Genomic DNA, 15,148 nt, shown 5'->3' with positions numbered 1-15,148 from the left:
AGAAAATTATCCTTTTACTATTATTATTATTATTATTATTTTAAAAAGAAAATTAACGGGCTCTAATTTATTGAGTTTAAAAGAAACGTTAAATTTATACAAGAGGAAATCATATCAAATGATTCAATTCTTGATGGCCAAGAGTTCAAAATGGTCCTCTTACTAAATGAAGGAAAAAATACATAATCTAACTTCAACAAGACAAATCCATAATTATCCTTGAACTTGTTAACAAGATACATAAAACATTTCAAGGGAGAGAGATGGCGAGGATAGGATGACAGTAAGGGATGTTCGGGTGCAAACACCGCCGAGTAGGAACAGGTGTACAATTGACAAGTTTGCAAGTCTATCATGGCATGCACTTGCCTAAAATAGAACCAGCAAGTGCCTGCTAAAGGTTTGTCGCTTGAGAAAACACCATGTTCAAATGTGTCATCGACAAACTTAAAGACCATGAAACTTCACAATTACTGGCCAGAATTTCCCAAAAGTCGCTCAACTGCAGCATGGACATTTCCTGAAGTAGCACGCAATGCCCTAACATTCTCTTGAGTGTCAAAGAAACCCATTTCTTGAAGCTGAGACAATTGAGTAGCATACAGTTCTTCAGGGGGTACTACAGAAAACATGGATAAGTCTGGTGATAACCAAGAAAAGCACAAGCATAATAAAGAAATTACACAGAATTCAACAAAAGGTAACTGAATTTTAACCATTAGGTTGGTTTGGAACACTTAAGCCAGCAACTCCAAGACCACTAAACATGTTCATCAACATCTCGAGCTCGGAATTATTCGACCCTGCCATCCAGAAGTATAAATGGACATATTTTATTTCAAGTGTTAAAAATAACGCTAACGAAGAATAAAGGATGAACTTGTTTCTTAGGTACCTGCAGTGTCACCAGTCTGAGCTGGTTGCCTGAAACAAAGCGAGCAGCACATATTGAGTGGCAAGGGTTACAACAATCAGAGCTGTGGAAAACAGCACTATTTTACTGGAACTAAGGGCAAGTAACTATTAGAGATGTTTGACATAAATTAATGTCCATGCAAACATACCAAAGATTATAGTGGTTTACCATAATTTAAATGTTAAGCGAAACATATTCAAAACACCAAAATCCATCATCAATCATCTCAAAAATTTCATTGATTTTACCAAGTTTCTAGTCCTTGAAAACAAGCACAAGGTTGGCAATTTTTAGATTTAGACTACCTAGTCAAACTAAATAGCAAAGTTTAACTCACTGGGTTGATTGCCACTGATTGACCTGCGATAGAATTGACTGTTGCATAGCCAATATTTGCTGCACGAAGAACAGAGAAATGAAAGGTCAGGCAGAGGCCACCAGAAACTTAAATCAGATAATAATGTGGAACCAAAACTTATCATGCCTATTAGTATTCTTAAGGATTTATTACTTAAACTAGACACCACAACCAAGAGACAATAACTACTGTAGAACTTACACCAAGCTTCTTAATATACCATGTACATAAAATGAATCAATGCCTAATTGCATGAATTTGTCTGCGCTAAATGTTAAAAGAAAAAGGGCACATCGATGCCAGGTGATTAAATCAACATACCTGCATTGTCTCAGGGGACAATAATTGACGAAGTTGTTCTGGGTTTTGCATCATTTCCCTCATTTGGTTATTCAAATTAAACATACCACCTTGTTCGGAGTTGGGATTAAGAATCTAACATTCAAGTACAATTTTATTAGAGGCAAAGAAAGCATATTTTATATCTCTGAAAATATAAGAATTTTTGCTATTAGCAGTACTTGATTGATATATTGTGGATTGGAGAGAAGACTCTCCATCATCTGTGATATAGCTGGATTTTGCAACAACTGATTCAACTGAGAAATATCAGGCATACCACTAACCACCTGATCTGTACCAGAAAGACCAAGCCCTCCAAAATCACCAGTTCCTGGTCCCCTTGCATCCGCAGCAGGATCTGACCTTGCAGTGGCATTTGTTTGCATCCCTACTGACAGTTTGATAGCATATACCCAAATAATTATCATTGTAAACTCTATATAGTAATGATAGTCGAATGCATGGTAATAGTGACATGCCCCACATGCTTAAAATGAAAGGGTCTCAACAGAGGGATACTGGTCAAAATATAAATTCCGCAATCAATTGATAAGTCTACATACTAAAAAATTCCTGGAGCTCAAGACCATGCTTCTGACTTAAATCTAACCTCCCTCTTATAAACAACTAAAGCATGACATCAGATTCCTTTTCTTTCCAAAGTTCAACAGTTACAGATAAGAATTTCAAATTGCTTTTGGTTCATGAAGTGTAGTAAGAGAAAAGAAAATGACAGTCATAAAAAAAGCAAGAGCTAAGCTTACCACCAGAATTGCTCCAAGGGTTAGGAAGTGGGTTAGTATTTGGGGCATTCAGCCCAGTAGCTGTCTCAGAACCATTCACGGGAGGGTTGTCGGAAACATCCCTGGGCTGTGCACCACCCTGGTTCCCAAAGAGAGCTGCAAATGAGTTTGACCTTGAATCATTTCCAGCCACTGTTGTAGCATTTAGGAAAGGCTCTTGAACATTTTCATACATACGCCTAAGCATGTTGAATCCTTCGGGGGTAGACTCAATATTACTCATTGCCCTGTCTGTGTTTCGCATCATCTCACGCATCAGTTCTGGGTTCCTTGCAGCTTCTAATGTCTGTTGAAGAATGCCAGGATCATTGAGTACATGCGCAAGCTCTGGGTTACGATCAACAATATCACGGATTTGAGGACTGTTCATAATCAAACTGTGCATTAGCTCAGGACTATTCATTAGGTTTTGAATGGGAGGCAAGTTCATCATTTCTATAATCATGCTTGGGTCCTGCATTAACTGCTGCTGCATTTGTTCCATTGCTGGGTTCCCAAGTCCAAGCAACCCAGAAGGGTCATCCCCACCCAATGCATTTAATCCAAGTCCAGGAAACAAAGATGCACCAAGACCCCCACTTCCATCAGAGCTAACACCATGTGTAACACGTGGTGCAGTATTAGAAATTTCTGTGTTTGCACTAACAGCAGAGGACACCAAAGTAGCTGGGGCAAATCCACGAACCATGTGGACATTGTGACCAGCTTCCAAGCCTTAAACAAAAAATATATAAATAAAATTCAGGCACAAGGGAGACGGAAAAAAATAGTAATGTTCAAGCATAAAAAACAAAATTTTTCCAATGTTATAAAGGCAGAAGCAAACCCTTGAAACAGCACTTCATTTCAGTAAAAGATTATACGCCCTACCAATAAAATGATACATTTAAAGGAAGCCAATAAAAATGGAAGGTAATAAGTAAGAAGCAGTAACAAATGAAGCTTATAATATGCTTGCATTAGGATTTGCAGAGCTAATGAACAATTGGATAATCTTATGATTAGCTTAATCATGCAGGAGCTCATAGCTCAAATGAAACAATAACAATTTTTACCAATCAACATTCAATAAAGAAGTTTCGGTATCATTATAAGCATACCTACTAAATCTCATGCTTCAAATCAACTATAAATCTCCACATTTCTAACAATTCAAGAATAAAATAATACCAACAGTCTATATCTATAAACTTTATCCTACCATTACTAAAAACCAATAACAAAGTTAAAACAGTTAAATCACTAAAATGACAGTGTGTACAATTCATATTCTTTCCTATCATATTTAACATAAAAATTGCATTAAATAAATAAATCATATCAACCATGGAAAAGCTCAAAAACAACAAATTAATGAATAAAAGAAGCAGACCATAGCTTTGAAGGGTTTGATCGTCCTTCAAAATGCGACCCTTATAAATCAGGCGTTGCTGAGCAGCTGGAACATCACAATTCTGAGCCAAAACAGCTTTAAAAGCCTCCACCGTCGATTCAAGGCTCGTCCTCACCGTAAACTTTGAACCGTTAGCGCACCTAATATTTATCGCAACTCCTTCACCCTCGCCACCACGAGCTGAATCGTTAGAATTCGAATTTGAATCGCCTTCTGATCCCATTTTTTTTCTTTTAATTCTCTAACCAAATCGCTAACCCTTAAAAACTGAAAATTTTACAGCAACGACGAAATTGAAGATGTGGCAAAATTAAAAGAGAAAAAAATAAAATTATTATTTATTGAAAATTATATTAAATAGCACTGCACAATTTTCCTTTCCCAACGTCAAATGACACATATCCAATTTTAACCATTCTTATTTACCAAAAAGCCCATATATTTTAACAAAACTCGATTCCACTTCGCCTTCAAGCAATAAATGAGAGGTAGCCCCTATCTTTTTTTTAACTCCCTGCTGTGTCACCTTTTGGCAAGATGAGTTTAGTTTGTAGCCTTAATCAAGGGTTTTTTTTTTTTTTAATTCCTAGACCTGATTTTGGCTCCTCTCAAAATGGAACACCTATTAAAAAAAATTATGGATAAATTTTAAGAGATTTATCACGTAAATTTTAGTTGTGTAAATAATCTTGATAAAGATTTGATTTTTAAAAAAAATTACAAGTCTACTTAATTTTTTTTTTATAATAAGGTTTTTGATTATCGGAGATCTCATCCGTATTAGATGGATGAATAAATTTGAAATAAAATGACCGACTTAAATTTGTATTTTTTGAGTAAATGGTAAATTAAAAAAATAAGAGTTTAATAATTAAATTTATAAGGCCTATAAGTTAATTATTATTTAGTAAATGATTTTTGATAAAGATTTGTGACAATAATGAAATGGTAAGTGGTAATTTAAATGAGTCAAATAGTTATTAATGGTTAAGTAAACAAAGCAAATAACTAAACACTTGTTCCATGCATGGAAGCTCATTGCAAAGCTTTGGTCCTAATGTAACAAAATCATTCATTTGATCCTCATATGTCTACTCAAAGAACTTGAATTTGAAACACCTGCTCCAGATTATTGAAGTCAAGAACGAGCTTGTACCATCAACCCATTTCAGAAGATCTCAAACCGATTTTTGGAACATTCACTGCTTTAACTCGGAATGCTTGTTCCTTGTCTATTTATCAAATATCAAAATAAGTTTTATTTCACTGTTATCAATTTGCTTTTCTTCATATTTAATGCCTTACAATCTCTCTTCTAACTTATTTGAGTAGTTCACTAACAAGTTACTGAAGACCATGGCTGCTTTTGGAGGGGTTGGAACAAAAAACTCCAAATAAGTTCAATCCACAATTTCTTTCAAAATTAAAGGAAACTATGCTTTCTTTATATTGTTCTTGGAATCATACTTTATATTACACAAGATGAATTCCAATTTACATCTCCATAATTTGAAGGTGGCACCAATATGAAAACATGTACATTTAAACTTTCATGGAATATGTTCACACTTACTCATGTGCTGCAGAAGGGAATTTGCTTTTCTTTGAGCTCTGTTTGTTCCACATCTTGTAATCTCTACTAAGTGTTCATACACCCCATACTGCAGTGCAGCTAGAATGAAAGATGAATTGTGTAACCCCAGTTCAAGTAAAACAGATGTGGCACATTCCTTGTTCTTAGGAGTCCCACTTTTGATTATTTCGACTAGTGTTTTGATGAACGATAGTCGCCCGATTTCATTCCGACCACCTGGGTGAGATGCAAGGAGCAATAAGATTGAAAGAGCTTCATCAATCATGCCCAGAGTTTTGTCCTCAAGCAGTTTAAGTAATGGTGGTATGATTCCTGCCTTAATGGCCCTGGACTTGTTGGATTGGTTTAAAGACAAGTTAAAAAGTGCTGTGGCTGCATCCTTTTTGCCTCTGATTGTTCCATTTTTCAGAAGATCTACCAATGGAGGGATCCCTTTCAAGTTTCCAACCATTACTTTGTTCTCATTGAGCATTGACAAACTGAATAATGCCGCTGCAGAGTTTTCTCTGGCTTCATAAGTTCCATTTTGCAGGATTTCAATTATAGCAGGAATTGCTCCTTCTCTTGCTATGAGTCTTTTGTTAGCTTCATCAAGGGACAAGTTCAAAAGTGCGGTGACAGTTTGCTCTTGAACCTTCAAATCTGGATAGGACAACAGCTGAACCAAAGGAGGAATGGCTCCACTATTGGCAATTAAAATTCTGTGTTCCGGATTCTCTTTTGACAGCAGTCGAATCTTCATTACAGATTCCGTTCTAATGTTCAACTGACAAGAGGAGAGATTTTGCACTAAAGAAGAGATTTCCTCTATGAGTTGAGCTGAAGGGCCATCAGAGCCCGTATTGATATCCTTCTTTGGTAGTTCAAAATTGTTCTTCTCACACCATTGCAAAATAAGGTTGCGGAGTGCATAATTGGGTGCTAGAGACAAGTGATCCAAAGTTTGTCCAGTCTTTGGACAAGTACAATGATGGGAATTTATCCACTTCTGTATGCTCTCTCTTTCATAAGTCTGTAAAAACGGTAGGGGAAAAACAAAAACTGTTTCAGTTTTTATGACGCATACAATCCATTATGGTTTTATTTTTTAGTTTTATAATTCAAAACATGTCTTAACAATTTAAAGAATTCATAAACTATTTAACTAGTGTTATCTTAGCATTTATAGGCAATATGGGATACACATATAAACTCAGTATCTCTCCTGTAATTTGTCAATATGAGATTTATCTAAGAATGTCACATTATGAGACTAAGCTTAGTATATGTAGTATGAGTTTACCTTATAAAATAGGCATTTCAAAAGGATTTATAAGCTGGTTAGACATGATAATTGAAACTATATGACAGTTGCAGCAATTATGTATGCAATAGAAGTTTTTGAGATTACCTGTCCAGTGGCCACAATGACTGGATCAGTCATTATCTCCAGTGAAATTGGACACAGAAATTCATGAGGGACTAGCATAGTTTGACACCTCTGCAGAGTTTTTTTTGTAACAGATCCATCAGGCACAATAGTTTCTTCTACTCCTGCAATCTGCTTAAATTTTCCAAGAAGATCTTTGATTTGCTGAATGTTATCGGCATTCTGCCCACCTCTCCCTTTTACCAGTTTCTTGACAGCTATTGTTTCATCTTCCAAGTCTGCAATGGTGTGTAGCTCCAACTTCTTAGCTAGTCTTTCCAAAATGGCATCATCTGCACTGCGATCGTCTGCTTTAGAAAAAGCAACCATCAAATCCATAGCTAGCTCTATATCCTGTGAATCTGTTCGCCTCTTCGCTCTTTTAAGTTGCATGCGCATTAGCTCGACCTGTAAATCATAAGCTTACTACTTAAAAGATACCAATGAAACTCATTTTATTTACTGCTGCTACATTTACAGTAAAGCATTGTAAAGTGAAATCTGTGATTCAGCAGTGAATCAAAGTGCAGTAATCAATTCAAGAATCCTTAATAAACAAAAAATGAGAAAGCAAATCACTTGTTCTTTCACTTCAACTGAGATCCCCATTTCCTCATAAGGAACATCTTCCAAAGCCTGATACAGTTTGTCATAAACAGCATGGAATCTACAAGTCACAGCCTCACTCTCCAGTGCCTAATCAATTCGCAAACACCAAAATGTCAGAAATCAAAAATAAAATGAAAATGAAGCATTGGCACTAACCAGATAAATCTTGCTTCCATAGTTACAATGCTTCAACAACTTCTTTGCTGCAAGAAGTGCTTTCTTCAAATCAGCAAAACAATTCAAAGCCTCGGAAGAAACAGACTTATCAAGCTCCCTTGTCTCTTCCAAAAGTGGCACCAAAAGCTTCAATCTTCTCACCATATTCAAACACTCCTTCCTCTGAGTTTTCCTATACCCATTATACCCTCCAACCATCTCAATCACCTCCAACAACTCTCTCATTACAACATCAATCTCATTCCCAGACCTTGAAACACCCTCCATTTCCCAGTTTCAAGCTTAAATCTCAAAAGGATTGTCTCAAAAACTTTTCTAAATGAAAATCTCAAAAGGGTTGCTCTAAAATCAACACAAATGATGAACAGTGGCCTCAAAATCTCAAATTGTTTTCCAGAAAATGAGAGTCCATTGATACATACAGTGATGGTGATGTAAAGAGGTAGATGTGAGGGAGAACTTTTATGGAATAAAAAATATTGGCGGCATTATTTCCGCGAGTTGGTGATGATAAACGGTTAATATGTGTGGGGGGTAAAAAAGGATCGCGGGTCGGGTATTGTGGTTTGTATAAAAAAGAAGGAATTCGAAAAACAGTTAAAAGCGGTGGTGGGTTCACGCGGTTTTTTGACAATGTGACGCGTTATCACGTGCAACATTGGTTTGGTTTGTTCAATGTCTTGATTCAATTTTCATGAAATAATATTTTATATATTTATTTTAAATATATAAATATATATTATTAAATATTATTTTATTTTTAATTTAAAATTATTTAATTATATTATGATATATATATATATATATATATATATATATATATATAATTTTATTAATTTTTAGTTAATATTGGGATTAAAAGGAATTGTATAATAAATGAGCCTCATGCATTAATGGGATCCTTCTATCTCTCTCACCCAAAAAAAACAAAAAATTTCTATCTCTCTCTAGGAAGCAGAGTGTTATGTTGGATAGCACCCTTCTAAGTGGACGTAAAAATCAAATAATTTGTCTGAGTGGTCACTGTTGTGTCACTGCCCATTTAGACGTGATGACCGGTTCAATAGAGGTTAAAAATATCTTAACTTCTGTTTTTATTTTTATTTTAAAAAAAAAAACTTATTCTTATCCTTAATACAAGATAATGGAAAATTCTTATCTATTTTGACCAAAAAAAATTTTTTACCTTCCCTTTTCTCACACTTTCATTTTTTTATTTGTATTAAAAAATAAATGATTTATTAAATATCAAAACATATTTATGATAATTCAAAATTTGTAAATATAATTTAATATACAAAAGTTTATAATATATGTAATAGAAAGAAAATTGACTAAGCCGAGGACAGGCAGGTCAATGATATATCTTGTATTTATCTTATCTTTGACCGTGGGAATTTTAGATACCTTCATTTTAATCTTTATTTAAAAATTCTCTTCCCATTTGAGAAGAAGCATGCCAAAAAGCTAATTTTGTGAATCGAACTGCCTCCTTTATACGCATTATCATCACAATCTTGGATTGATTTTATTTTTATCCTATCTGCTTCACTAAAATTGATCAATTTTGTGAAATCTCACTTGTGTCTCTGCCCCAACATATCGACCTCTTACTCAAGAGGCAGGCAGCTGGATTCAAAGTCCTCTTATGGGTCCACAACCATGAGAAAGTTGGACTTGGAGAAAACCAAACATATATATTATTGTGTTTGCCAGCTCAATTTGCCTGTGCTTTCTCCATGATTGTCGTTAAATATACGTTAGGGTTTAACTTTACCGCAAGATTAATTAAGTTTTTTTGGGCCAATAATAATGTCATCCATTTTTCAATATTGTTAGATATAAGTGTCGTACTTTATTGAAGTTTGTCTGTTTTGGATTCAATAAAGTTGTCAATCATCTTTTATCAATTTAATTAGAAATTTAGAATTAAAAAACAATGGGTAGCATGATAATGTTGAATTTGTTGGGTTGTGAGTATATTAATTGTGAAGATTATATATACCGATAATACTCTATGTGTATATATATATATATATATATATATATATTTATTTATTTATTTATTTATTTATTTATATGTGTTATTATGTGATTAAGTATTATTTAATCATTAGGTCAAAAGACTTATTACCACCTAAAGTATAGTAAAATTTCAAACACTCTTTCTTTAGTATTTTAAAACTTAAACACTTACTCATAAATAAATTTTTATTAAAAATATCAATTACGGTTAAGATAAAACTATCATTTATTAAAAAAATTAATGTTTTATTACATTTTTCTTCTCAACTTTAAAAAACTTATAATTTTTTCCCGACTCAAAGGTTAAAAACTGACAAATACCCTTTTACAGTTTGTTCCTTTTCTCTTCAACGCTGATTTGTCATCTCCAATCATCGGTCATCCTTCCTCCCATCTTATCTCTCCCTTTGGTCACTCTCTCTTCCCTCTCCAATTGAGACGAAAACGACATTTTTTCATCTCAAACGAAGACAACTTGCCTTCGTCTTAGACAAAAATTATTCGTCTTTGTCTTAATTATAAACAACCTGAGAGGGAAAAGAGAGTGACTGAAGAGAGAAACAAGGTGGAAGGGAGGACAACCAACCACTGAAGACAACAAATCGGTGCTAAAAGAAAAAAGAACAAACTTTAAGGGGTATTTGTTAGTTTTCAAACTTTATGTTAAGCAAGAATTGTAAGATTTCTAAACTTGAAGGGAAAAATGTAATAAAATTTTAATTTTTTAAATTTTTTAATAAATAACGATTTTACTTTTAATCATAACTAAGATTTTTAACAAAAATTTGTTTATAGATGGGTGTTTAAGTTTTTAAAAGTTGACATATGAGAATTTGAGACTTCACTATACCTTGAGTGGGAATAAGTCTTTTGCTCTTATCTTTAATTCAAAATTACTTAATCATGTAATAACACATATAAGTGTATACTCATTTATGTATTCAAAGTAGGTACACATAGATTTGTTGTATATATATGTATTCACACTTTTTGTATAAACAATGTGTCATCATGTCATTGAATTTTACTTTATCTTTAATTCAAAATCATTTAATCTTATAATAACATATTATCTGTGTATTTAAATTATGTACTAAAAATATACGCATATAGTTTTATTGTATATATTAAGTGTATTTAAAATTGAAAGCATAGTTATCAATATTGTATGATACACACTACTATAAATTGAAAAATGATACGTATCTTGTAGATATATTAAATTAATACAGTACAATATATATATCTTATGATACTATAGTATTACTGATATAAATTAATATATATTTTTAGAGAAAATAATGATGTGGTAATGATTTATATGAGAAATTTTAAATTTTCAAAAATGTTAATGATTTTTTTAAAATGATAACTTTTCAATTATAAATTTTATTATTTTATTAATATGATATGATACACAATATATAAATGAAAAATTTTATTTTCGATATATGATATGAGCTGTTATTCGAGCACTATTATTGAAAGTAATTAAAATTTTCAATAAAATTATATATATCTATTTCAAATATATAAATATATATATCATCATATGATTAGATGATTTGAAATTTAAAATAAAATAATATTTAATTATATAATAATATATATATATATATTTAAAATAAATACACATAATATTACTCTAAAATCTTTTATCAAAGTGCGAACGTGTCAATGTTGTGAAGAAGCTTCTACGAAACCACAATGGCTCCTTCCTCAGTGGAGAAGAGCGTACAGCCATGGGCTCAGGCCCAACTCCATAGGGCCCAATATTTTCAAAATCACAACACCTCACACTCGCTCTAGACCGTTAAACGGACCAACGTAACTTTTCATTTCCATTCTCATCAACGGTCCTTGTTTACTAGCCGTTATTTTCAAATAAAGAAAGTTCGCTTCTCTCAATCTCCCCCCCTGGCTCTTTTATGATCATCAAATACTTTCGTCATTTCTCTCATTGCCACCATTCAAGGGAATGAAAGAAATAATGGCTGGGTCAAAGGCTCCGACTCCATCTCTCATTGCAGCAGGAGCTTCAAGTTTTCAAGGTATCCATTTTTTTTTTTAATTTAGTGTGATTCTGTTCAATTTTTTTTTTTATGCACTTTTATTTTCTTTTTGAAGATGTGTTGAGAGTAGGAGGAGAGAAGAATGTAAAGGAGAGAGATCAAAATCAAAGAAGGCCGTTAGGTAGTGTCAATCCCAACATAATGGGAGCTACCCTTCGCTCTAATGTTGTCAACAAAAGGTAATTCTGTTAATATTTAGAATCTTTTAGGGTTAATCTCTGGTTTGATTTGAATCTCTTGTTTATTGTTATGTAATCTTTGTCAATTGCACTGTGTTTAGGAAAGATTTAACTTGTGATAAGAACTCAATTTTAGGACATAACCCTAGTACAAGATTGGCCGAACATGAGGTTAGCAACAAGCAACTCCAATATTTCCCTAAAGTACTATTTTCTAGAATTAAGATGATTAACAATTTCCTGAAGTATTCATTGTTGGGTTGATTGTCTTGGCAGGAGACTAAGAAGCCAATCACATTGGCAAAAGATTGTACAATCATAGATGTACATGAGTATCATGAGGATGATGATGACAGCGATGTTGGGGTCCCAATGTGTGTGAGGCACACAGAAGCATTTCTTGATGAGATTGATAGAATGGTATATGATCCTGCCTAGGCTCTTGTCTAAAATAAATATTTTTTAATGGCCAAAATAATATCATACATTAATGCCATGTACTTATGTCTCTAGGATGTTGATGAAATGGAGGATTTTGAGGACCCCATTGTGGACATTGACAGCAGAGATTCACAAAATCCACTTGCAGTTGTTGAATATGTAGATGACATCTATGCTTTTTACAGCAAAAGTGAGGTATTTGGCTATTAGATATTAAACAAGTTGTAAATTGTAAAATTTTAGCCCTTTGTCAAATTGGGAAGAGTTGCCTTTATTGAATATTGGCCAATTAATGTTTGATATACTGAATTGTAGTCATTTTTTGCAGATTTCTAGTTGTGTTTATCCTAATTACATGGACAATCAAGCTGACATTAATGAGAAAATGAGAGCTATACTCATTGATTGGCTTATAGAGGTAATAGATATATCAAATAAATCTGCTTCCTTGTCTCACTTACACTACTGAGGACTAATAATAGGCTTGACCAAAAAATTTACAGGTTCACTACAAATTTGAACTTATGGATGAGACATTGTTCCTTACAGTCAATATCTTAGACAGATTTTTAGAGAAGCAATCAGTGGTCAGAAAGAAGCTTCAATTAGTCGGCATGACAGCTATGCTATTGGCATGCAAGTATGAGGAGGTCTCTGTCCCCATTGTAGAGGACTTTGTCCTGATATCAGATAATGCTTATACAAGAAAAGAAGTTCTTGATATGGTAATTAGTTTTTCCATTTGTTGATCCTTTTGAGTAAATTTTTATGCTTTCCAATTTTAACTGGATTTTGAATGTTCATTCCCGCTATAGGAGAAACTAATGGTGAACAGTTTACAATTCAACTTATCTGTGCCAACCCCTTATGTGTTCATGAGGAGATTTCTCAAGGCTGCACAATCTGACAGAAAGGTTGTAAAAGATTTTCTCTAAATTGAACTCTTTCATTTATATATTTGAAACACATGATAAGGCTGATCTGATCTGCTTACGAATCAAACCAGCTTGAGCTTCTATCATTCTTCAACATTGAGCTATGCCTGGTGGAGTATGATATGATCAAGTTTCCACCATCTTTGCTTGCTGCTGCAGCAATTTACACGGCTCAGTGCAGCCTCTACCAGTTTAAGGAATGGACTAAAACAAGCCAGTGGCATACAAACTACTCAGAAGATCAGCTCTTGTGAGTAATTTAGTCTCACATATTGTTTCTCAACACACTCAATTTGACTCAAACGCAATATTAATGAAATGATATAATGCTCTTTTGTGTGTATGCCAAAAGGGAATGCTCGAGACTGATGGTTACGTTACACCAGAAGGCCGGAAAGGGGAAGCTAACTGGAGTATATCGGAAGTATTGCACAAGCAAGTTTGGCTATGCAGCAAAAATTGAACCTGCCCAGTTTCTCTTAGATGATTGATTGTAGAGCCGTAGCTTTGATGATATGCTGTTTGTTTTGTGTGGAGATGAGCAACAGAAGTTGCCTGTGACTGCCTTTTGTTGCTAATTCCGTTTGTTTGTTTGTCTACTCTGAAACCGTGTGAATATTAGCGTCATGATATTCAATCATGCTTATGAGTAAACATGAATTTTAGATCAAGTCTCTGATCTTTTACATCAAAGAGCATTTTTTAAACAGTAACAACCTTTTAAGGATCTTATAGAAGGATTTCTGAACTCAATCAAGCAAAATCTTTTATACCCAGAATTTGTTCTAAAACAAAATGGAGATTAGCTTACTAATCTATAATATCTATAATGAAAGATTATCGAAATCATATAGATTTCTGGTAATACTCTCGACCAGATCCCTCTTAGAATCATCAATAACATTAACAAAGACATATCAAGAATACAAAGAAAGAAACATTAGTTTTTCTTCTGCACAAATTTCGCATTCAACAACTATTTCTACTTTCTTTCTATTACTGAAACCCCTCATAGCTTTTCTCTTTTTCTATCGTTTCTCTCTTTGTTTCTCCATTATCCATCTTCTAATAATTATCTTCTTGTCGACATCCGTAATTTTCAGTCTCTCGCTGCTTAAAGCTTTTGCAGGAAGCCTTTTACTCGCATCTCCTTTCTATTTCTTTATATTCCACCCTTTGGGTATACAGTTATTACTAGCGAATGATGTATAATATGTATTTTATAAAATATGATATAATATAAATAAAAAATAATATATATCATAAAGTATATTGAATAAATATGATATAATAAACGTATCATATGATATAATCAATACACTTTTTAAATAAAATTATGATGTAATAAATGTGTATATAAAAAATATTAAAATTTTAAGAGTATTTATAATATTTTCTAAAATGATATCATATTAATTAAATTTTTTATTATTTTATTTTTTAAAAACTTTATCATATAATATAATACGATACTTGATAACAATACAAAAAATTAAGTTTTTAATATATGATACGATACATAATTCGATCACTATGCGTGAATAGTATCCCTTAATAGTTCTTTCCTTCGCGTGCAAGTGGGAAGATCGATTATACTTGTGACTCTTTTACATACAAGGAGTCTTACAATAGCTAGCAACTTTGTCATCGTATTAGATTCATTGTCATCAATATGAATCTTTTTAACGAATTTCACAATCATTTATCTCCATTAATAGATTTTTCTTCTAAAAATAATGATAATAGGTCTGAATTTAAAAATTTAAAACTTATGCATTAGATAGATACTTGTGGACAATCACCTATTTTCAATAAACAAAGTTATGTACACTTATATTTGAATAATCAAATAATCTATCATCATATGAGTAGATAATTTATATATTTAAAATTTGA

At 33.0% G+C, this 15,148-nt stretch overlaps 3 protein-coding genes across 6 annotated transcripts; 1 reads left to right on the top strand and 2 right to left on the bottom strand.

Annotated features, from left to right (window-relative positions):
- Positions 1-112: 112 nt before the first annotated feature.
- LOC123213722 (ubiquitin domain-containing protein DSK2a-like) lies at positions 113-4,186 on the bottom strand. Of its 4 annotated transcripts, none has more exons than XM_044633210.1 (8): positions 3,792-4,183; positions 2,381-3,133; positions 1,796-2,007; positions 1,596-1,709; positions 1,254-1,312; positions 896-924; positions 717-803; positions 113-619 (listed from the first exon to the last, which is right to left on the bottom strand). In XM_044633210.1, the coding sequence occupies exons 1-8, from the start codon at positions 4,033-4,035 to the stop codon at positions 471-473; spliced, it is 1,647 nt and encodes a 548-aa protein (XP_044489145.1). In that variant the 5' UTR covers positions 4,036-4,183; the 3' UTR covers positions 113-470. The 4 variants fall into 4 exon arrangements, 2 of the variants coding, with proteins under 2 accessions (XP_044489145.1, XP_044489146.1); XM_044633211.1 differs by having other exon boundaries at positions 1,796-2,004; XR_006501732.1 differs by having other exon boundaries at positions 896-1,006; positions 3,792-4,186.
- A 1,021-nt stretch (positions 4,187-5,207) lies between these two features.
- On the bottom strand, positions 5,208-8,100 carry LOC123213206 (U-box domain-containing protein 15-like). The gene is made up of 4 exons (XM_044632593.1): positions 7,580-8,100; positions 7,394-7,510; positions 6,797-7,222; positions 5,208-6,418 (listed from the first exon to the last, which is right to left on the bottom strand). Exons 1-4 carry the CDS (start codon positions 7,865-7,867, stop codon positions 5,363-5,365), a joined length of 1,887 nt encoding a protein of 628 aa, XP_044488528.1. The 5' UTR covers positions 7,868-8,100; the 3' UTR covers positions 5,208-5,362.
- Positions 8,101-11,506: 3,406 nt separating this feature from the next.
- LOC123215051 (G2/mitotic-specific cyclin-2-like) lies at positions 11,507-13,923 on the top strand. The gene is made up of 10 exons (XM_044635097.1): positions 11,507-11,676; positions 11,753-11,876; positions 11,978-12,047; positions 12,153-12,296; positions 12,390-12,512; positions 12,646-12,735; positions 12,821-13,042; positions 13,133-13,231; positions 13,324-13,502; positions 13,605-13,923. Exons 1-10 carry the CDS (start codon positions 11,604-11,606, stop codon positions 13,741-13,743), a joined length of 1,263 nt encoding a protein of 420 aa, XP_044491032.1. The 5' UTR covers positions 11,507-11,603; the 3' UTR covers positions 13,744-13,923.
- The last annotated feature ends 1,225 nt before the right edge of the window (positions 13,924-15,148 follow it).

Source organism: Mangifera indica, chromosome 4 (genome assembly GCF_011075055.1).
Source record: "Mangifera indica cultivar Alphonso chromosome 4, CATAS_Mindica_2.1, whole genome shotgun sequence".
NCBI classification, from domain to species: Eukaryota; Viridiplantae; Streptophyta; class Magnoliopsida; order Sapindales; family Anacardiaceae; genus Mangifera; species Mangifera indica.
Note: the sequence above shows the minus strand (reverse complement) of the source record. Positions and strands in the feature narration are given on the sequence as shown.